Source organism: Anabrus simplex, chromosome 5 (assembly GCF_040414725.1).
Source record: "Anabrus simplex isolate iqAnaSimp1 chromosome 5, ASM4041472v1, whole genome shotgun sequence".
NCBI classification, from domain to species: Eukaryota; Metazoa; Arthropoda; class Insecta; order Orthoptera; family Tettigoniidae; genus Anabrus; species Anabrus simplex.
This window is the reverse complement of record NC_090269.1, coordinates 368551940-368576259: the sequence shown is the minus strand read 5'-3', so window position 1 is coordinate 368576259 and position 24320 is coordinate 368551940. Positions and strand designations below refer to the sequence as shown.

At 37.8% G+C, this 24320-nt stretch overlaps 1 protein-coding gene across 1 annotated transcript in view; it reads left to right on the top strand.

Annotated features, from left to right (window-relative positions):
- Window positions 1–24320, top strand: part of LOC136874927 (centromere protein I) — a 331694-nt gene that overhangs the window by 149568 nt on the left and 157806 nt on the right. The window contains exon 9 of the mRNA XM_067148637.2: window positions 6911–7114. Within this exon, the coding sequence (XP_067004738.2) occupies window positions 6911–7114 (204 nt within the window). The remainder of the gene's footprint in view (window positions 1–6910; window positions 7115–24320) is intronic.

Here is a 24320-nt window from a genome sequence, read left to right as displayed (position 1 = left end):
TATATGTGTATGTTAGCATCAAAAGAATGTAAAGTGAGAATTACTGCCTAATATTGATATGTATATATTATTCATGATGCTACCTTTTAAAATATTGCAACACGTTGCAATACTGCTACCGTAACTGTCAAGTCATCGCTCTGTCATTGTATTTATTTAGCGATGAGCTCATATTTAGGGAACACCTGGATTGCCTTAGCCTATTTCACCACAACCTATAATACTTTGAGTTGGGTGGGAGTGACATCATTGCTATTTTTGGAGATTATGTACGTGTGACAACTAATGGTTATATAGGCTGGTCATATCTTATAGAGTCAGTCAGATGGATGGAGCCTTGGTCGATGGGTAGTCGTATGGAGAGTAAGGCCACAGTTGGTCAGTCAGTGAGATGGAGAAGCAGCAGTCACATGAATACTTAGTCGTCAGTCACCATATGGATTAAATGTTCGGAGTGTGTTTGGTGTGTCTGTTTGGTCAAGTTTTTGTGTCAGTGGGTATGGAATGAAAACTTTAAACAACTAGTCAGTCATGATATTTGTTGTATGTCCGGCGCTTCCTTCTCGCTCCGCCTGCCAGCTGCACGCGCGCCTGTGTATCATTCTGCTAGCTTCGACGCGCAGCCCTCAGTGCGCGTGCCTGACCATCGAGTGTACTATAAATAGGAGCTCCCGGCCTGCTCACTTGCCCACTTGCCCCGGTGTCCAGCTCCAGAATACACCCTACGTCGAGCACGGAGGCTACTCCTCTTGAAAATGTGCTTCGACCAGGTGGACTGAATTTCTGGCAGTACGAGGTTTCACCTCTGGTCACCGCTCCCTTACCTGTTTCCGCTGCCTATGTTCCGTAATTCTTTTACAAGCCATTTTCATTCCCTAACTTATGCAAGCTCCCTTAGTTTCGCTAGGTGGAATTTCTTCAATCAATTGAACTTGCTTTTTAGGAATTCAGGCACTTCAACAAACAAGGACTCTCATGAACATTTATGTTAGTGTGCCAGATAGTTCTCGACTATCAACGTGTCAATTCACAAAGACTATCTTTTCAAGATAGAAGTGTATATAAAGACTGCAAACCTGTACATATTGTATAAAGACAGACTTTTCTCAAGATTCAATATTCCTTTTTGCTTCAAAATAAATTTCAGTTATTTGTGTAAATATCATAAAGTGAAGCAAATAAAGTTGTGTTCTGTAAACTTCAACCTTGGTTACAACAATATTATCCAATGGTATTACAGTTTTATTTTGTATACTTATAAGTAATGTAATGTAAAATCATCAATAACTATCTGTACAAGAAATTGAATAAAATGAATATATCTTCTTGATATTCAAATTTCTGGAAATAGATTTATTTTCCACCACCGGTAATCTCTTCTCCATACAGGAAAAGAGAAATAATTTTCTTTTCGGCTCCATTTGTTCTTCCGTAATTCGTTTTCCCATCCATTTTCAGTCCTTGAGAATTGTATGAATAGTAAAGGAACGCGATTTGTCTCAGACCACGGTCAACTAGATCTACACTGCTAGCAACAGCAGTGCACCACCTTGCAAGCTATGTGCATGCCCACAAGTGTATCGCAGCACTTGACAGAAATGTACAAGGATGATCTCTAGACTGTCTTAGTGCGCGGATAATCCAGGTCTATGAATAACATATTCTTGGTCTGTAGTTAGTCCCGCCGAAGTTGGGATTAACTTTAGTCCGAAGTAAGGCAGAAAATAGTGAATGTTTATGAATGGCACCCATTAATTTTAAGAATTATTTAAAAGGGTCAAATATTTTAATGTGCATTGGTTTTAACATTACGTTCTACTTTTTCAAGAAACGTTAATTTTAAGGATCTGCTTAAAGGTTCAAATGTTTTAATGTGTGTCTTTTAGTTTATACGTAAATTATTATTCTTTACAATTAATTATTTGTCAGCTGACAATGGCTTGAAACAAGCTGAAACATGAACTGACCCAATGTAACTCATCACGAGTAATACAAGTTTTGATTAGGTTGACCTTAAATAACAAAGTATTTTGTTAATGATAACTGTCTATATGGATCACAATGAAATTTGTAATGATGTTTGATTATGTGAATGCTAGATTGCACGCCAAGAGCCTTGATTAAATTTCAAACCTCTCCGCAGTGCTCTAATGGAGTGAGTGCATATGCCGCTGTTGATTGTGATTCGTCTTTCAGATGGGAACGTAAAGCCTTGAGCAGAGCCCTTGGTCTTATTTGAGAGGATTAGACTATGTGCCGGCACCAAGTTCCTCTCCCTTCCTACTATCATATAGTATCACGTCATTCATTTAATCTCATCTCATTATCTCCCCTGCTGTCCGGCTCCATGGCTAAATGGTTAGTTTGCTGGCCTTTGGTTACAGGCGTCCCGGATTCGATTCCCAGCAGGTTCGGGAATTTCAACCATTATTGATTAATTTCGCTGGCATGGGGACTGGGTGTTTGTGTCGTCTTCATCATCATTTCATCCACATCACGACGCACAGGTTGCCTGCACTTGGTGAGCTGATCATGTCCTCAGACACTCTCAGCACTAAAAGCCATACGCCATTTAATTTCATCTCCTCTGATGAGGTTGATGTCAGGAAGGGCATCTGGTCATAAAAACTTGCTACGACGATTCGTCTCACTTCATACCTGATGCCCTAGAGCAGGGATGGCGAACCTTTTCCAACTAGTGTGCCATTTTAAGTCTGGTTTATTATTCTCAACTGTTGACTGTGCCACTTGTTTTCCATTAAGGAATGTCTACAAACACCCACCCCACGACTACCTTTCTAAATTCCCCATTATGTTTCATAATATGTCATTTATTTATTTATTTATTTATTTATTTATTTATTTATTTATTTATTTATTTATTTATTTATTACACATATATATTTCAAATACATTTGATTCCATGTTCCGTGGGGCTGTACCTCAATTAAGGCCATGGCGATTTCCTTCCCACTCGTATGCCTCTCCTATCCCATCGTCGCCGTAATACATATCTGCGTTGGTGCGACGTAAAGCAAATTGTGAGAAAAAAATTATTAGGTATAAAAATGAAAAGTAGTAATATTGCGAATGGAATTCACTTCCTCCAGTAGCTTCATTATCTTTCCATGTTGTCGGACTTTGTATGCTCAACAATTAAACTAATTTCATCTTCATCACAGCTATCCTTGCTTGTAAGATCACATTCATTCTTTCATCAAAACATACACGTGGGAGCTATCCAAATTAGCTTTCAATTGCTCGGAACTTCTTCACTCATTTTGTTATTATTCTACCCTCGACAGCAGTTCAGCTAGCTGACATTCTTTTAATTATTAGTTGTTTGTTAGGGAAGTTTTCAAATAAAGTGTCGGACGTCAATAAGAAAGCTTCTTTCAACAACTCACCTTGAGAAATCGGTTTCCCATGCATGCTCTTCTACTATGCAGTGGAAACAGCCGCACTGATACTATTCCTGGGTCGGAAAGATGATACAAAAGAACTAGTTAGTTTTGTGTAATGCTCGATATTTGTGAACCAAACTCCCTTTTTCCTTCATTTGAAATAGAACAGACATTTGAATGATTAGTCTCGAAATTGAGCTTTACATTAAATGTGGGGGATACAATTGTTTTTGAACACAGGCAACACCTCTTTCTATCAGTCCGAATTCCCTTGTCCAGAGTTCTTGAAAAGTTCTTTGATAAGTTTCTGTTCTTTTCGGCACCAAAAACATGTTTGCGATGTCCGTATACAAAACCACCAGAAAACGACACTATCTCACTTGACTTTCGGACCTATCAGTGTAGCAGTGTTCCGATATTGCACATCCGAATGGAACTAGTATTTAGATTTTCGATATTTATTTCTTACACGTGAAAAACTATAACGTATGTATTGTCTGTAGTACAAGACTTATATAAAAACATTATTATGTTCATGTGGCGTGCCACCAAAATCGTCATAGGTTCGCCCTAGAGGAATGGGACAAGGTTGTACATACATACATACTTTTTTATATGGCTGCTGGACGTAGCTCTGCAGAATAGCTGGATATTGTACAACAAAGTCAGCAAGGGATTCAACAATTGGATTTCGAGCGAGACGTGTCAAACGTATATTTGAGAAGATATCAGGTCCTCCTTAGGGCCCCCTCAGTGTCACCAGAATAGTCTTCCGAATCCGTGAGATTTGATTGCCCCTATCGCCTTATGAAACACATGGGAGTAAACAAAAGGAAAAAATGTGCTCATAGAACTGTTAATCGATATATATATATTCAAGTTGTTTTACGTCTCGCCGACACAGATAGGTCTTATGGCGACGATGGGACAGGAAAGGGATAGGAGTGGGAAGGAAACGGCCATGGCCTTAATTAAGGTATAGCCCCAGCATTTGCCTGATGTGAAAATGGGAAACCACGAACAACTATCATCAGGGCTGCCGATGGTGGGGTTCGAACCCACTATCTCCCGAATACTGGATACTGGCCGCACTTAAGCGACTGCAGCTGTTGAGCTCGGTAATCAGTATTATATGAACCCAGTATTCCAAATGTAAAGTAGGACTGTGTATCGATTGTTTAATTCCATTTCATACTCGCTAGTGTTTGTAATGTGATGCATTATATTTGGTACTATAACGATACCAGCGAGCCTAAAGCATTTATTTAGTGGTTTCCTTTCTGTGTCATTTCTGATATTTGGTTATATTAGGATGCACCGTATTTGATATACAAATGGACCATGCAATAATTTGATGTACTTGTATTTATTATTCTACTAGAAAATAAATAATTACATGTTGCACTTATCATGGCCTGACTTACTTGTTAAAGGCATTATTTAACTCTGGAGAGTGTACAAATTATTAATATTTTGTTAAAAGGATAAAGAGAAATGACTAGAAGTTGTACAAAATAGGTATCCTAAGTGCCTAGGATTTGCCATAAGACAACCACAAATATTTCCAAAACTCAGTCTCGAGAAATCAAAATATCAACATTAATAATATAATTTTGTCTAATAGACATGTAATAAAGTGAAAAGAAAATTAAAGGAAAAAATTAATAAATCCTGGCATAAATGGGTTAATAAATTATTTTTGCAAGTAGTGTTCCAGGTTTACTGTACATTCATTTCTGGTAGGAAAGTATCGGACATTTTTGAAAATTCTAGTGCTTTCTTATTTCTAACATCAGGATTTGATTGCTGTTTCCATGAAGGAGCTATACCAAATGAATGGAGAGTTGCTCCGAAAATCACAGGCAAGTCAATTTGACATGTGTTGCATGGAAGCATTGGGAAAGCATTATACCAATAGTTGTTAAATATGGTTGGACCCACACCTGTTTCAACTAAATTTTTAGAAGTGAGACTTCCACGGTGTGTAGAATTATTTAGTTCTTTTTCCAGGTTGAACCGTGTTGTTGTTTTCTGTACATTCCGTACAGTTTGCCGAAGTTTCGAATACATTGCAGTATTCTTTGTCAAGGCAACTGAAATACTCTTACTCGATCAGAGGTAATCAGTCTCCCAGGCAGCAATCACACTTCGAAAGTGGTTCCTGACCTTTGTCTTTTATATTCTACCCTTTCTGGCTGACATAGGCCCCTTGTCTGCCTCCTAAGAATTCTGGAAGTATCTGTCACAGCCAGGTAGTGGGAGTTGTCCGCGCTGTTATATAATTAGGCACATACTTTACAGAATTCTCACGAGACAGACAAGGGGCTTTCATCAGCCAGAAAGGGTAGGATAAACTGTACAAGGCGAAGGATGGATGGACGGACGGATGTTACCTAGCAACCCTCCAGGCTACGTCTTATGGCTGGTTGCCATCTGTAATTAGCAGCCATTTTGGATGGCCATGATCAAGGGACATATTTATGATCATTTGGCTTTCAGAAAGGAAAAAGTGGTTTCCCTTTTGTATTTGGTTTCTGGAAATTCTTAGTAAAGTTAGTTCCCAAAGTGACTTAATACATTATGCATGTTGTTAGTTTAGTTACATTTTAAGTCATTATATTCAAAATTAACTGTGCTCTTTGGCAAAGGATTTTCTGTAATCATTTGTAATTGTTTTTATTTCCTTCTGTATTACCTGTTGTTATTTTCAGAGTTATTATTTTGGTATTCTAGCAAAAATCCTGATCCTTCAGCTTTAAAATGGTTTGTCATTCAAGTAAATAATGTTTGCTTTACGTTCCACTATCTATTTTTACGGTTTTCGGGGATGCCGAGGTGCAGGAATTTCGTCCCGCAGGAGATCTTTTATGCGCCAGTAAATCTACCAACACGAGACTGGCGTATTTAAGCACCTTCAAATAAACCCCTGGACTGAGCCAGGATTGAACCTGACGCGTTGGGTTCAGAAGGCCAGTGCCTCAACCGTCTGAGCCACTCAGCCCGGCTGTCATTCAAGTATCTTATGATTTCTTTCTTCAAGTATCTTATGACTTTCCTTACTTTCTTTCCCCAAATGGAAATTTCTCCTGAGGACAAAGTATACACTAAAACAAGAGACATTTTAAAGGTAATTGTGAGGAGTTTATTACATAATTGTTTTGGTGATATGTTTGAGATGTGGTTTCATTAAAATGTTCAAGAGAGATGGTTCTTCAGGATTTAAAAAAGTACCATAAGCATTGGAAGGAAAATCCTGCAACAGTTGAAAAGAGACTGTGGTTAACGGGCTAAACATTCTCAAATGTTTCCTTGTCCAGCCAAATGTTTATTGCATTCATGTAAAAGTTTAAGGGATTTCAGTTTATGTTCTGAGGGCTCCCATTGTGATCGGCACATTTTCTGTCAGGTAGCCAGTTAATGTTACAGCGAGGTATTTTGATTCATGAATTGTTTTATTAAAGAACCCTTTCCTTGAATTACTGTACTTTCTTTTTTTTTTTCCTCAGTATTTCTTACAATGGAGAGGAATGCTCCAATCTCTGAGAAGAAGAATCTCCTTCAGCAAGTGTGGGAACTGGAGCAGTACATGTTACAAGGCATCCCTGTTGTCTCTCACTTTCTTTCTGGGTACATGAACATCTGGAATGGTGAAGACTTCTTTGAAGAAGTCCTTCAGCTGCTTCAATGGATCACTTACAGTTCATACACTGGTGAGTTGGACTCAGCTCCATTCATTCATTCATCTGTCCACATTCAATCTAAGGCTCTCTCCAAAAGGGGATTATGATGCTAAGTTGAGTGGACCAGTCCTGAGTAACCTGAGTAGTTTCTTGTATTTTCTTTTTTTCTTTTTCACATTTATGTTTATCACCCTTTTCTTTATAAACGTGGGCTACAATTGCAACTCTCGATTCATTTAGTATAGCTCCTTCATGCAAACAATAATCGAATATGTACTACAGATATGGTACTTTTTCTTTGGTATATCCACCAAATCTTTTTTTACAATTTGCTTTACGTCGCACCGACACAGATAGGTCTTACGGTGACGATGGGATAGGAGATGGGTAGGATTGGGAAGGAAGCGGCCGTGGCCTTAATTAAGGTACAGTCCCAGCATTTGCCTGGTGTGAAAATGGGAAACCACGGAAAACCATGTTCAGGACTGCCGACATTGGGGTTCGAACCTACTATCCCCCGAATACTGGATACTGGCCGCACTTAAGCGACTGCAGCTGTCGAGCTCGGTCCCCAGAATCTTATCAATTCCAGCTGCTTTTCTAGTTTTCAAATTTTGTATCTTCTTGTAAATGTCATTGTTATCACAGGTAAATTTTAATACTTCTTTGGTATTAGTCACCTCCTCTATCTGGACATTATCCTTGTAACCAACAATCTTTACATTCTGCTGACTGAATACTTTTGCCTTTTGAGGATCCTTGCATACATACTCCCCTTGTTCATTAATGATTCCTGCAATGTCTTTCTTTGAACCTGTCTCTGCCTTAAATGAAAAGGCTCCTTCTTTCAACAACACAGCCGCCATAGTTAACTTAACAAATACTATTGTCTCAGAAAAAGAAATGAAATTATTAAATAAAGGGTTAAAACATAATTGGCCTAGTATACAAAAAGAAAACGATATTGTCACCACCATACCACAGGTCGAGACGAATATCTCTAAACTCCCTTTGGAATTACGATACTAGATATGAAATAAAAAAAAGAAATTACCAACATTAACTGAGGGATTAAATAAAAATGCTAATCTTAACTACACTAAATTAAATAAAGACATGAAAAACAAAATAAAACATAACAATATAATAACTAAAGCTGACAAGGGGGAAACCATGGTTATATTCAATTTAAAAAATTACATTAAAAAACTCTAGATTTTTTCACATATGAGTCTTACACAATAGTTAATAAAGACCCCACAATAAGAATCCAACAGAATTTAAAAACATTATTAAAGAATTCCACATTTTTACTGAATAAACAAGAACAGCAAAACTAATCCTAATGAACCCTAATACCCCCACAGCAAGAGCTTTACCTAAATTACATGAGAAGGATATACCCATACGTCCAATCATCAATTGCAGAAATAGTCCAACATATCAAACCTCAAAATATATCCACAACTTTCTCAAAAAACATTACGTTTTGAATAATAAATCCCCAATAAAAATTTCAATAGATTTTTTTGTTACTTCAAAAAAAATCACTTTATTACCCAACCATATTATGTGCTCTTTTGATATTACTAATATGTATTCTAACGTGCTGATCAAAGAAACTATAACTATTATCAAAGAAAACCTCGCTAAACATAGTAAACTTAGCAAGCTTGAATTAGAAGACTTCTTAAGAATCCTAACTTTGTTCTAAAAAACAGCTATTTTACTTTTAATGGTAAAATTTACCATCAAGATGGCTTAGCTATGGGAGATCCCTTATCTGGCATCATAAAATTTCAACAAATATAAAAGGCTTTAACTTGTGGCTTCGATACTTAGATGACACGTTCGCAATTATTAATAAAGAACTCAATAACAGTAATAATATTTTACATTTTTTTAAACAACCTAGACCAAAATATGAATTTACCAAGGAAGACGAAATCAGCGGATCTTTAAATTTCCTAGATATCACAGTAACATGTAATAACAATATCTTTGACTTCCAAATTTATAGAAAACCTACTCACACTTCAACAACAATCAAATATACTTCATTACATCCCAACTCCCATAAACTGTCTACCTTTCACAGATTAATTTACAGAGCCTTAAAAATCCCTCTATCGCCTAAAAACCTAAAAGCATAACTCAATAATATAAAAAGACTTAGCAAAAATGAATGAGTATAAACAAGAAACAATTAACCATTAATCAACAAGATCAAACTCAAATTAACAGCAAAACTCATCCCTGACAGACCCCAAAAAAAAAACAAGTTTATTACCTTCCCTTACAACAATCCAGACATTTACCAGGTCCTGAACCCCATAAAAAACCAAAACACATGCATAGCCTTTAGAACAACCAACACGAACCAGAAATTATTCTTTCACAACACAGTCAATTCAAAGAGCAACATTTATTCAGGTTCAGGCATATACAGGCTCGCTTGCACACAATGTGGCGTCTCGTACTTCGGACAAGCAGGCCGAGGTTTTCACCCTCCGAGGTACTTGGAACATTTTAATGCCATCAAACACAACAAGTTTTCAGCTATGAGTTCCCACATGAAGAAATAGGACATCATTTCACTACTATAGATCAAGACCTCACAATTATTTAAAAAGTTGATAAAGGGAAATTGATGAATGAATTAGAAAACAACTATATATTTTTAGACCAATATTATAACAAAAATCTAAACCTCAATGATAAAATTGATGTGAAAAACCCATTATATGAAATATTATCAAAATTATTGAAATCACTAAATTGAAAACAAAACAACATTCTAACTAATCTTAAATTATCATTTCCCAGAACCCCCTACTACTTAAAAAAACACAACTCCTACTCTGTCCGTCCCCACAAACCCACCGCAACCAATAACACATAAACCTAAAGCCCCGCCTAACACCCCTCCTCCACCACACCCGCCTCACCTAATCACACCGATATAACACCAGAAGCGCAAGTGTCAATCATTTAAATGATACCATAGCAACTGATTAACACTCTAACAGTTGAAAAGATAAACAAAATTACGTAATATCCGCACACTTTATCTTGGTGCATTTGTGTACGGGGGTGAGGAGTAAGGAGGGAGCTGTCCCGGTATCGATAGTGCTGCCTGGTGCTGCCAACTGAATGAAAATGAAATCTGAATTGAATCGAGAATATGATCTATCGATATGAAATTTCTAAACCGTTATCATCTTAAGCCAACAACTATGTCACATACACATTATATAACATTATAAAACATTTCTCGATGCGAATCTTGTTCCTAGCATGAATTCTATACTTTGGCTTTGTTGTGTAAACAACAACAGTACTAGTATGTAAAGTGTACGCCAGATGTCGCACAACGATGCTTAAGCGATTCATAGTTTGTGTTTCAAAGGTTGCCAGTACGAATCTCGAAGATCGCCGAGGTCGACCGATTCAGCACTAGGGTGTAAATGCACCAAGATAAAGTGTGCGGATAATACAATGTTTTTCTTTAACTCTCCTTTACTTTAACCAATTTACCTCAGAATTGCCAAAGGGGTAAGTGAATTTACACACATCGTTTTTTTCTTTGAACTCGCCTTTCCTTCATTTTCATTCCTTAATACTTAACTCTCCCCTTGTTACAGACATTAAACCACATTTCCCTCAACTCTCTACATAAGAAGCCGCAGTTACACCTTCTAGATAAAATAAACACAGCTTCTTTCCATAGAGTACTCTTCCTCGCTCCTACAATGTGCTTTAAGAAGACTGCGTACTTATCTCATCACACGAGATTAACAACAAACTAGGAACTTTAAATTTGATTTTAAATGCCACTTGGAGTGATCAAAAATACTTTTCTTCATCATTATTCTGAAGATTAAACTGTTTAAGCTCTAAATTTATTTCTTACACCCTCAACTTTCAACAAAGTTCAATTCAATGCAGAATTATCTGTGTTCTTATAAAACTTTAGAATTACCACTACTTACTATCAAGCATTTTCCTCACTCCTACAATGTTATTTAAGAAGGCAGCGGACTCATCTCATCACAAAAGATTAACAACAAACTAGCAATGATACTGTATAGGCTTTTGGGCTTATGCCGTGTCAAGAAAATAAGGTGAAATTCTTTATGTTTCACAGAGAACTGTGCTCTGCGTCCTCAGAAAAAATCTCAATTGTCCACGAGAAAGGCTTCTTAAAAAATGACTCTTTAAAAGCCTATACAGTATCATGCCTATAAGTACGAGCCGTGAAAGCATCATTAGCAACAAACTAGCAACTTTAAAATTTTATTTAAACTCCACTAGGAGTAATCAATAACACTTTTCTTCGTTACTATCCTAAGGATTAAGCTGTTTATGATCCAAGCTTATTTCTTATGACCTCAACCAATTCAGGGCACCTTTTAACAAGGTTTAATTCGATGCAGAAATAATTGTGTTCTTGTAGAACTACTCATATGTAACTTGTTACCACATTTTTAGACAAGGACATTCATAAAAGTATATAAATCAAGACTGTAAGGCTTTATAAAGGCTTTATTATAAGAATAATTTAACTACTGCCATCCCACTCGCTCATTTTTTGACACATGTACCTAACATTTATACTTTGTAATTTTTTTTTAAAACTACAATTAATAGCAATCAGGATCTTGATTTATTATCTTTCTGGTTTGAGATTTAAGGCTAAAGATGCCTCTAAAAAGGGCAGAACATGTCTTTATAATTTTTTAATTAAAATTACTCTTTATGTATTGAATAGGTGAAATTTAATAAACATCATTATTTCTTTGGCTTTAAAGTACCTATACATACCCTTTCATTTTTCACTAAAATTTGTATGACTGCCAATTATGCTTACCATCATGTTATCCTTAGCTGACTTCTTTGCTAAATTAAATTTCCTACGAAGTTCCTTCCATTTCTAGCTCTATTTCTTTCCACCCTGCACCTCCTTCTTATTCTCATTACTTCTTTGTATAATATAGTGGATCTTTACTATTCCTTACCACCTTTAAAGATACAAACCTGTTTTCACATTCCTCAACAATGCTTTAAACCCATCCCAGAGTATGTTTAAATTTTTTTTTTCCCTTTTTCCAACAATCATAGCTACTTTTAAAAAACTCCCTCATGCCTGTTTTATCAGCCATGTGGTACTGCCTCATGGCCATACCTTTAAGACCTTCTTTTCTATTACATTATTTTTAACTATGATTAAAACAGCTTTGTGATCACTAATACCATCTATTACTTCGGTTTCTCCATAGAATTCGTCTGGTTTTACCAGCCCCACGTCCAGAATATTCTTCCCTGTACAGTAGTTGGTTCCATCTCTTTCTGAATCAGCTAATCAGCTGTTCTTTCCGTATTAACTTATTTGCCATTTGTTGGCATTCGCATTAACTTCCCAGTTGACACTGGTAAATTGAGTCGCATTCCTTTCCATATCGTTTCCCTCATAGCTGATTATCTTATCAAATAATTCTGTATCAGCGCCAGCGCTACCTTTTCCCGGTCTGTACACTCCAAGAACATCAAATTGCCTATTATCTTCGGAGATGAGCCTAGCACCTAGAATGTCATGTTTGTTATTTTAAACCTTTTCGTAGCTTACAAATTCTTCTTTCACCAGAATGAATACTCCCCCTCCTACCACGCTTATCCTATCTCTTACGATACACACTCCAGTTCCGTGAGAAAATTTCTGCATCATTACATCATTTTTGAGGCATGATTCAACTTTTACTACAATGTCTGGTAAATATATATCTATTAAATTACTTAATTCTATTCCTTTCTTTACAATACTTCTCTAGTTCAACATTAACATTTTTATGTCATCCCTGCTTGACTTCCAGATCCCTGTACTCTTATCACCGCTCCATAGAACACCATGTTTCCCTGAATGTACCTTCCTATAAGCCTTCTAAGCAAATTTCCTAATTTACGCATACCACTACAGTTTAGGTAAAGGCCATCTGAGCACGGCCTCCTACCCATCCATTAGGATCTAGAAATCTCACTCCCTGTTTCCCACATACCGGCTCCGTAGTCTCATTTAAATCCCCAATCACATTCCAGTCAGTGTCCCTCCTACAGAGTATTCCACTTATAACAATCTCCGCTTACTTAAACTTCACCCATGCTGCTTTTGCCAGATCCCACTCATCCCCAACTATGTTGCTACTTATATCTGCCTGCCTTACATTGTTGGTACCAACATCTAACACTGCCACCTTCTCCTTTCCCTCCTCCTCTTCTACTTGATGTATCCATAATGATGCACACAAAATGCTGTCAACTTGTTTACACGGATTTATTTACAATTATTTACAAATTGAATTCATGTAACTTTAATCACTGTATCACAAACAAAACACTTCACTCAGAGAACATCAACAAAGCTGCCATGTTAACAACTGGCTATCACTTCAACATGGAGACTGCAACCACTGCATGTTAACTACCAACTTTACTAAGCCAATTCACATACTTCAAACACTTGTTAGCACAACACACGTCTGGTCAACAACTGTTAAATGATGACTCTTACTATACAATAACTCATCTACCATCAAGACCACCTCTTTATATATGTGCCTGGCCAGGATTCTAGAAAGATACGTTACCAAAATACCTTCTCGTAAATTCTCGAGTGCCTAACAACATGGTTATAATGTATAGAATATTCTACCATCACCTCATCTGATCTAGAACCATTCTCTATCTTACAGTGTGTTTCAAAATACCATAGGGGATTACAAATTATATATACAGGTAAGAATAAATTAATTATAGGTTCTTACATATACGAGGGTCAAGTCATAAATCATGGTAACTATTGTTTTTCTCGTGAACAGGAGACACCATGGAAAACCAAAGATATGCATTTGGAAATATAGGGCATGTACTTATGCATAGTGCCTGAAGACAAATTCTGACTTCAGGAAATTCTTGTAGGAAAGTGTCAGAACACAGGCCATTGGTAAACGTTTTATTATGGTATAGACAGCAAATACACAAGACTGCGTACGTCTCCACTGGTTACAGACCTTCGAAATAATCACCCAAGGTTTCCACTGTGCATTGCCAGTGGTGGGGCAGGAGCTGCATGTGTATCGCTAACATGTGACACCTCTCTCCGAAATGCTGTTACGATGTCCTCGTAGTTATCAAACCGTTGTCCACGTAATGGCTTCTTGACTTTGGGGATTAGATCATAATCACACACCTAATGCTTCCCATAGCTCTGCATGGCATTGGCGTGCATTTCTGCCACGGAGAACTGCTATTTTAATATATGATCGTTGCTTCTGCTTGTTGACTTCAATTTTGTGACACTCTCACTCACACACTGAACTTGGGGGCATGCTTAGACCCACACTGTTGTTTACATACACCATCTAGTGGCATCATACACAAGTACCGCGCTAGCACTGTGCTACTCCACTGCTGAGTATGCATGCTCCGTGTGGCATAAGTCCAGCCATGCCAAAAACATAGATGTAGCACTAAATGACACCTGCCGTATTATCACAGGTTGTTTAAGACCTACTCCCATAGATAAACTCCACTGTCTCGCTGGTATAGCACCACCCGAAATCCGACGTGAGATTGCTGCTAGGCATGAGAAAAGCAAGGCTATGACTATGGAAGCCCATCCTTTGTATGCCTGTCAGCCAGCACATCCTAGGTTGAAATCAAGAAAGAGCTTCTTGACAACCACTGAAGCTCTTAAAGGAACACCACAACAAGCAAGAATCTCAGTGTGGCGGGAAAAATGTCAACATTTGAGAGAATGGATGGTTCCAAAGGAAGAACTTCCTCCTGGACATTCTGAACAGTGGACAACGTGGAAGGTTCTCAATCGATTACGCTCCAGCACCACGAGATGCAAGACCAACCTACAGAAATGGGGCCTTCCTGTGGAGACAGTTTACTGCAAGTGTGGTACTAAGCAGACTAACGAGCATCTTCTACTGTGTCCATCTTCTCCAGCCACTTGTACCATTAAAGATCTAATGAGGGCAACTCCAAATGCGCTTGTCGTGGCCAATTTTTGGTCAACCAATGTTTAAAATTTCCTTGTTAAATTTTTGTCTCTCTTACTTTGTACTTCTGACACGATAAATAAATAAATAATACGCAAGTACATACCGTACGTTTCCAAATGCATTTCTTAGATTTTCCATGTTGTCTCCTGTTTGCGAGGAAAAAATAGTTGCCATGACTTATGACTCAACCTCTGTAAATATCTATATACAGTACAAGTTTCATGACATAACCTCACACACAATGCGATCATTTGACTACGTAAATAATAATAATAATAATAATAATAATAATAGTACTCGTACTAATTGGATGTTAACTCTTCATAGTCATACATTACAAGTAATAATAATTATAATCTTAAAATAATAATAATTCGACCTTGATACTTGCATTATTTAGCCATGGGTGAGAGAATACTGTTTTCAAATTATATCCGTTTATCACACTCGTCATACTTTCCTCAACATCTGTCCTAACCTAATTCCTGGATAACACTACCCTAGTACCCTTTCCTCCACACATTTTCCCCACATGTCCAACAGTGGAATCCATCGTGACCAGAACCTCAACCCTACCCACCTCATTTGATCTCCTCCCCTCCTGGTCAGCCCTGTCTTTCCTGGTGGCTGCAGAAGCTACTATCTCCTCCCGTTTCTCCCTCCCATGAGCCTGTTCCACCTGACTTTTCCTATCCTCTACTCCACATTTTCCTTACCTACCTTTTCTTTTCCTCCTACTTCCATGATTCTCAGCAACAGTTCCCTGTTCCTCATCTTCCTTCTGTTGTTCTACCTGTAGTGACTCGTACCAATTTCTCATAGATACCTGTCCTGAATTCTGATCCCGAATAGAGCCCTTAGCCTGCAATGTCTTTCCCCTTAAAACATTAGATCACCTGTCTTCTTCAATTCCCCCCTTTCCTTCCCATCCCTCTTTTACACCTACTGTATGCTGTACATTGTTTCATTGATGCCTACCTTCCTTCCTGTCTTCTGAGAAAATTATTATCTCCCTCAAACTCTCCAACTTGTAACATCTGCAAGCTATTGAAATTATCAAATGAATAAACGGTGACTAAAATAATTATGAATAATAAGTTTGGGCGCCACCCGCAAAACAATTGCAGGAATAATTAACTCTGTAGAGCAACGAGCAACTCCCTCTCCCAAGGCGACGGTCATCAGGCTGACGAAGCTCCAGACTTGCTTTATAACCTTGCCTGTTGCTGTTTAACCCCTGAAATTAAATTTGGGTAGCACACGAGCCTCATCCATACTCTACTGATAAAAGATTTACTGCAAGTTTCATTCCATGACTTTACTCCCAAAATATATAAAAATATATATAAAAAATACCACAATAATCATCACTTGATGAGACCAACTCCTGTTTGCCGTTTACAAAAGGCAAATTACAAACAACTACCACCAACAACAAAAACATCACTTGACAAGACCATCTAATGTTTGCCGTTTATAAAAGGGCAATTATACAAACCACTAAAACCACCACCAACAAAAAAAAAAAAAAAAAAAAAAAAAAAAACCACTTGACGAGACCAACTCGTGTTTGCCATTTACAAAGGCAAATTACTAACAACTATGACCAACAAAATCATTACTCGACGAGACCTACTCGTGTTTGCCGTTTACAAAGGCAAATTACCAACCACTAAAATCACCAAAAAAGAAAAAAATTACTTAATGAGACCAACTCGTGTTTGCCGCTTACAAAGGCAAATTACAAATATCTACTAACCACCAAAAATTATTTTCACTATATACATTTAACATACCTTCAGGTAAGAGTCCCACTGCACTCTACTGTTACAGAAGAAAATCCTAATCTGGTAAAGAAAAGTACGACGACTTTCTCTACGTACGGATGCAACCTTCTTATTACACGCTATGAGTCTCAACCTTCTTTACAAAGAGCATCCCTAACCTTATTTACACACTTCTTCATCGACGTCTTGAATCCTTCCAGATTGCTGCACAGGTTAGTGTGACACCTCACGTTTCTCCAACTGAAACTGCATGCTCGGCCGACGATGAATTCTTTTCTCAAGAAATGTAGAGCTGTTCAAGCTCTACAAAATTGGTCCGCGAGGGCATACAATTATAATGTAGATTCCGTATGCACCACCACATCCACTGTACATTATCTTATAGAAGAATTGTAGTATAGGCCTAATTATTAGACAGAGTTTGAGTATCAGACACTTAGTAGCGTCTTTTACAGAACGTCCACCGCAAAGCCGGAAACTCGTTAGCATCTGTGATTATACCATGTTCACTCCGTAAAAGATACTCACGAACAGTAGTAGATCGCATGGAAACTGCGGAAAATATGTAGCTCCCGCGCACTGGTCCGAATGAGAAAAACACAGAAACAGCATCAGAAACAGAATTAGAATGACTTGCCGCACACGCGTACATGCTTATATAGGCTTGCTACACGTGGTAATAGCGTCCCGAAAAGTTTACTGGTAGCAACGCTCTCACAGGCACTTCTTGACGCGTCACTCAGTCAACCCAACCACGCTTAAAACAAAGCCCTCGTATTGGCTGTTGAGTGTCTGATGTGACATTGAATGTCCACTCACGTATATCCACATTGATCCACTCCAATTCTTTAGCCTATACTACCTGCCGTACCCCGGGTTTCCAAGCCACTTTGTTGCAACACTTTCAACTGACTTCAAGCGTCTATCCCGATATGGCCACTGTTTTCCGTGTTGCACAATTCTTGAGTAACGTACACTGCCACGCCATGTGCAGACACTTACACAAATTAAAGTTACATATATATACAAAATTCCCTACTACAAATTCTTCTTCTAATCTTATGTTTTTACATATAAGTGAACAAAATTACATGATTTACATGACTTCAATATTACGAAAATTTCCTAACCTAAAAATTTGGGGATCGTACATTCGTATGGTTACAAACTTCTCCCTCATACTCCTTAATGCCTGGCCACACCCACAGTGCCTGCACCTGCACTTCTTAGCTGTTCTTTACAGAATAATGAAAAGGAAAGAAAAAAGAAAATAACTTCTTTTGTGCAGAAAAAATGAAACGAAAGGAATATTGTCTAGGTTCAAGTAGCGAATGTTTAAGATTAACTTAAATATTATATTAAAGTGGTCCGTCTGTTTGATACATATATTATTTATTACATCTAGTACAAGTTTTGTCCCATAAGGGACAGCATCAGCTAGAATAAACTACAATAATATATCAGAATACAAAAATTTACATTATTAGATTGGAAAGACAAATTAAAAACACTTTCATATGCAAGGACATTTAAAATAAAATATTGGCAAACTTTGTGTTTTTTTTGTTTCTTTATATTTGTTTTACGTTGCACCGACACAGATATGTCTTATGGCGACAATGGGACAGGAAAGGCCTAGGAATGGGAAGGAAACGTCTGTGGCCTTAGTTAAGGTACAGCCCCAGCATTTGCCTGGAGTGAAAATGGGAAACCACAGAAAACCATCTTCAAGGCTGCCGACAGTGGGGTTCGAACCCACTATCTCCCGAATACTGGATACTGATCAGATGTAAGGCTTTTCAGGCACTTGCTCTATTAACCAGCGTTTCGTCTTAGGTCTGACACTAGACTCCTCAGAGTGGGATGTGTCAGACCCTACCCACTGACGCTGGGGTGTATGCAGGTGAACTTATCAGAAGCCCATTATAAGGGGCACAGTCTGATAACTGCATACGGGAGATAAATCTCCACAATGGAATTATTGCCCGCCTAGCAATTCCAAATGGAAATTCTAAGTTCCCATGGAGGGAACTTAGAATTTCCATACTGGATACTGGCCACACTTAAGCGACTGAAGCCATCAAGCTCGGTGGCAAACATTGTTAAAGTTGCAAGTCATATAGCAGTCAGCTTTGCAACTTTGCATTCCAGAGCTCCTTGTTAAGTGGGTACAGATGCTCTACGTAGAACCAAGCAGTTATGTTCAAGCTTCCGCAGAAGCGTTCGATGATTTCCGCATCACTGTAGGAGTACATCAGGGCTCTGCCTTATCACCACTGCTGTTCATTCTTGTGATGGACACTGTTACATCAGACCTGCACAAGCCAATACCATGGACACTTCTCTATGCTGATGATGTCATTTTGGCTGCTGAGAATAAGTTTGATCTCCAACGCCAAACAAAAGAATGGAACAACAGACTAGCGCAATACGGCCTGCATATCAACAAAAAGAAGACAGAGTATATGACATTAGATCCTCGAAAAGTTGGAACTATCCACGAAAATGGTGAAGATTTACCACGAGTAGAGAAATTTAAATATCTTGGCTCCACACTCTCTGATGATGGCAGCCTGGCTGAAGTGGCGAATGACACGGGCGTCACCTGCAACTGTCGGATGAAGGACCATCTAAAATCTAAGATCTACCGGACTGTTATCCGTCCTGTCGCTCTCTACGGCACTGAGTGTTGGCCTGTTACAAAGGAGGTAGAAAGTCGACTAAGCGTTATGGAGACAAAGATGCTTAAGTGTGGACAGCTGGCATCACTAGACTGGATTATATTTCAAATGACAATATTAGGAAACACTTTGGCGTTGCACTGATCCAGAAGAAAATACAGGAAAACCGCCTGCGCTGGTTTGGACATGTGTTGCGTGCAAAAGATAATACACTGGCAAAGTCAGCGTATACATTGGAAGTCGCTGGAAAGAGGCACAAGGGATGACCAAGACAGCGATGGATCGATACAGTGTATAACAACCTGAAAGCTGTAAGACTACATCCTGACATGGCCCGTGACCGAATTAAATGGAGACAACGAATCCACACAGTGGACCCTGCCACCAGACGGGACAAACGCTAAAGAAGATTCTAGCTGATGATGTCTCTTAGGGGACGAGACATCTTGATGTTATAAATTATGTACATACAGAATACACTGATCACTTAAGTATAATATTTAAGTCAATCTTAAATATTCGCTACATGATTTTATAGTCAGTATGTGCTTTTATCTATAATGAAGCTGTTAAAGCTTGTTACATGTGTTGTCTGTGTTAGTACATAAAGATCACACGACAATAAGGTAATTAATATACTATTACACTACAATACTAATTAGTTGTACTACATTTTTATCCTGCAACACCCTAAGAGGATGAAAATTGCTGTTGATTACTGAATACCAAAAGGAATACACAAGAATTACACAATTCTAAACTGCAATTAAGCCTATCCTAATTACAACAGAATTTTACTATGAGAATTTCTACAGATACTTATACTACACAAATATTTCACAATAATAGAATAAACACACTAATTTCTAATAAGATACTACAATACACTACAGTAATTTTTAAACTACGTTCAGACATATCTTGATTATAATAGGTTGTTACTGAGCACAAACAGGTGAAAATTACAATTAAAGTTTGAAATTCACAAGAACTACTCAAGGATTACCAACAAAGTGAAATGCATGGACAGAAGATTATTAATACTATTTTATCCTACTGTGCTCTATTAGAAATGAAAACTGGCATTTGGTTAAATGCTGAAATATCGAAAGGGTTACCGTACACAAAGGTACACAGGAATATAATAGGCAAGATACTATCTATTTACCGTATCTACACTACAATTCTCAACTGAAATATGGTTATGTGATTATTACAGCTGGTAGATTACTAGTATTTTCCCTGCTCTGTGGGATGGAGAATAAGTGTCCTTAAATGCTGAAAAATAAGAGGTTGTCTACAATAACTTCTCAGAAAAATCCTGTCAAAACTACGCTGGGGATTTGAATTGCAATTATTGGGATATAGGAATTTTCTTATTATTAGCTAACCACTCTTGATACTGAAAGATCAGGACTGTAGCCAACAATGCAATATTTGAATACGAAGAGTGACAATATCGATAATAGTACGACTATTAACTATTTCGCCAATGAAATACTGTATATTCTGTTGAAATCCTTTCTTGAAACAAAATTTACAACAGTGTCACGTTATTTATAGAAATTATTACCTTCGTTATAGGTGGGACGGTTGAACTGATATTTGAAATACCTTTTCTGTTGCCTGCACTAATATAACCTCTGCAGGGTTACAACTCTTCTGAATATCCCATCTTTGTAAGTATTCTGTCAACAAACCTACTGATATTTAAATAAAAATCTCCTGAATACTGGATACTGGCCGCACTTAAGCGACTGCAGCTATCGAGCTCGGTGGCAAACATCGTTAAAGTTGCAAGTCATATAGTAGTCAACTTTGCCAATATTTTATATTAAATGTCCTTGCATATAAAAGTGTTTTTAATTTGTATTTCAAGTTAAATAATGTAATTGTTGTATTCTGATATATTATTGTAGTTTATTCTAGCTGATGATGTCTTAAGGGATGAAACGTACAAAAACGTCAGTAGAAATGTAGGGTTTAAAAGCAATGTTCTCATATAAAATACTCGCTCAAATGAAAAACCGCACATTTAATCACTTTTAACGAACAGCACTACGAACACTCCTCTGCCATTGTTCCGTTAAAAATACACACTACTCATTCCAATCAGTGCCTCAGGGTAGGGATTAAATAGCTCAAACGCTATAATGAACCAGTTTGTTATGTACCAGTAGTATCAAAAAATTTATAAACCAGAGGAATGACATCCTTAAGAAGAAAGTTATCTAACCACCCTGCCACTTCCCGCCAATATTCAGGCAGGCTGTTATACTCGGTACGACCGGTCAATTTGGCCATGCGGTAAGGGGTGTGCAGCTGTGAGTATGTATCCGGGAGGTACGGGGTTCGAAAACCACTGTCGATAGCCCTGAAGATGTTTTCCGTGGTCTCCCATTTGCACACCAGGCAAACGCCAGGGCCGCTTCCTTTCCACTCCTAGCCCTTTGCTATCCCATCGTCTCCATACATACCTATCTGTGTCGGTGCGACGTAAAGCAAACTTTTAAAAATTACTCGGTATACAGCAGCATTACCATCTATCGGACATGACTGGCAACATAAGACACAACAAACAATGGTCAATGTAATGTTATTGTTGTTCATTGTTACAAGCTTTCTGTATTGTAGGCTTTCACATTTAGTTTTCTTTTGACTCTGTGATATTAGGGCGTCTTATGAAATTATTTATAGCATAGACTGTAGTTCCTTATTCCCCGACTTTACATAATGATTTTCATTAAATTCTGTTTACCCATTTTCTCGTGACTTGGCGCTGATATGGACTTAGCAACAAAAATCCAAATTCATGAATATCTCTGTCATCATTGCTGGAGCGGTAAAAATGTATGACATAAATATAAATGATCGGAAGTTTAATACTATATAACTTAAGTAATGTAGTATTTGTCGATAGGACCACTAATAACACAAATATTGAGAATTAAATTTTAGGCCTTCCCCTAAACTACCATTCAACTCAGCGTGAATAAATTTATTTATGGCCTAGATTGTAGCGACTTATTTATTTCCAACTTAGCATACGGATTTTCATTAAGATAGGACCACTATTGACATAAAAATTTGAGAATTAAATTTTAGGCCTTCTCCTAAACTACCATTTGTCTCAGCGTGACTAAGATTATTTATGGCCCAGGTTGTAGCAACTTAATCCCGAACACTACATACCGATTTTCATTAAATTCTCTTCAGCCGTTTTCTTGTAACGCGTGTACATACATACAGATAGACAGACAGACAGAAATTACGGAAAATTAAAAAGTGCATTCCTTGCTACTATGGACACGACCGATACAGAAATACCATCCTTTTAAATTCTGAGCAATGTACAGACAAAGATATCTCGATTATTGTGTCACAAATTTTCGCTATAATCACTTAGTACGATCACATTTTTCCTAGCCCTGAAAATCATATTTGTCACCTTTGTGAAACAAACGAGATTTCCAGCTCGGGTATACTCTGTCGCCACAGTTGCGTGATTGAGGCAAAAGGCCTTAAATTCCTGAACTTCACAGGATAAGTTGCACATTTGGAGAGCAAGCCGTTAGCCTCAGAAAGGTTCTGTCTTGCTTGCCGGTTAGCAGCAAGATTTCTGAATAACACAATGAGGCTATTTGTGCATGTATTTCGCATTGCATGCAGAAGTTGGAAATTATTTTTTGTTGAGTGGCACAGTGAAGTGTAGCGAATATTTGTCGTGTGATATGGTAGCCTATATCTGGATTAAGAACTTATAAACATACCTATCACATCATGATTGTTCGCTATTACCGCTTACTACGAGTACAGTCACATTTTTCATAGCCCTGAAAATGTTATTTGTCGTCCCTTTTGAAAGGAATGTGATTTCCAACTTGGGTAAGAGCCGTCGTCACAGTTGCACGATTACAGGAAATATGAGCCTATTGGTGCTTATATTTCGTATTCCATTCAGAAGTTAGAAATTTGTTTTGTGTTGAGTGGTACAGTGAGGTTTTTTTCACATGATACAGTAGCCTATATCTGGATTAGGAACATAATTGTGTGAAACTGACTAGTGTGGTCCATATTTGTCTTGTGATAGCCTAGTTATGGATACCACAAAGTTGTAAAATATCTTATTAATGAACACAAAATTAAAATCCGTAGGAAATGTGATACTACGTGAAAGTATATGTTTAATTTCATTCTGAAAAAATATATTATCACTCCAGAGGTGCCTGCCTCCATAACGTAACGGTTAGCACTACTAGCTGCCGTCCTTGCTGGCCCGGGTTCGATTCCCGGAACTGCCAGAAATTTAAGAATGGCAGGAGGGCTGTTATGTGGTTGAAATGACACATGCACCTCACCTCCTTCGGGGGTGTGCCTAAAAAGAGCTGTACCACCTCGGAATGAGGACACGAGTTTCCTTACTCCAGAGGTCTCTGTGGCAAATGTTTCAGTTTTCTTCTTCAGACAGCGTCACCTAACCTAACCGTATATGCATCATGAAAACATTTCAAGCACACGTGGAGAAATTATAACCACCTTGCTACGAATTTACACAGGAATATTCAGAAATATAACTAGACGCAAGAAAATATAAACTAACCTCTAAACTCAGTGATGTACTCTGTCATGCCTTGAGGTGAATCACATTCTAACTTAATTTTGGTATAAAACCACACCAAACCCCATGGCACAACAGCCCTGA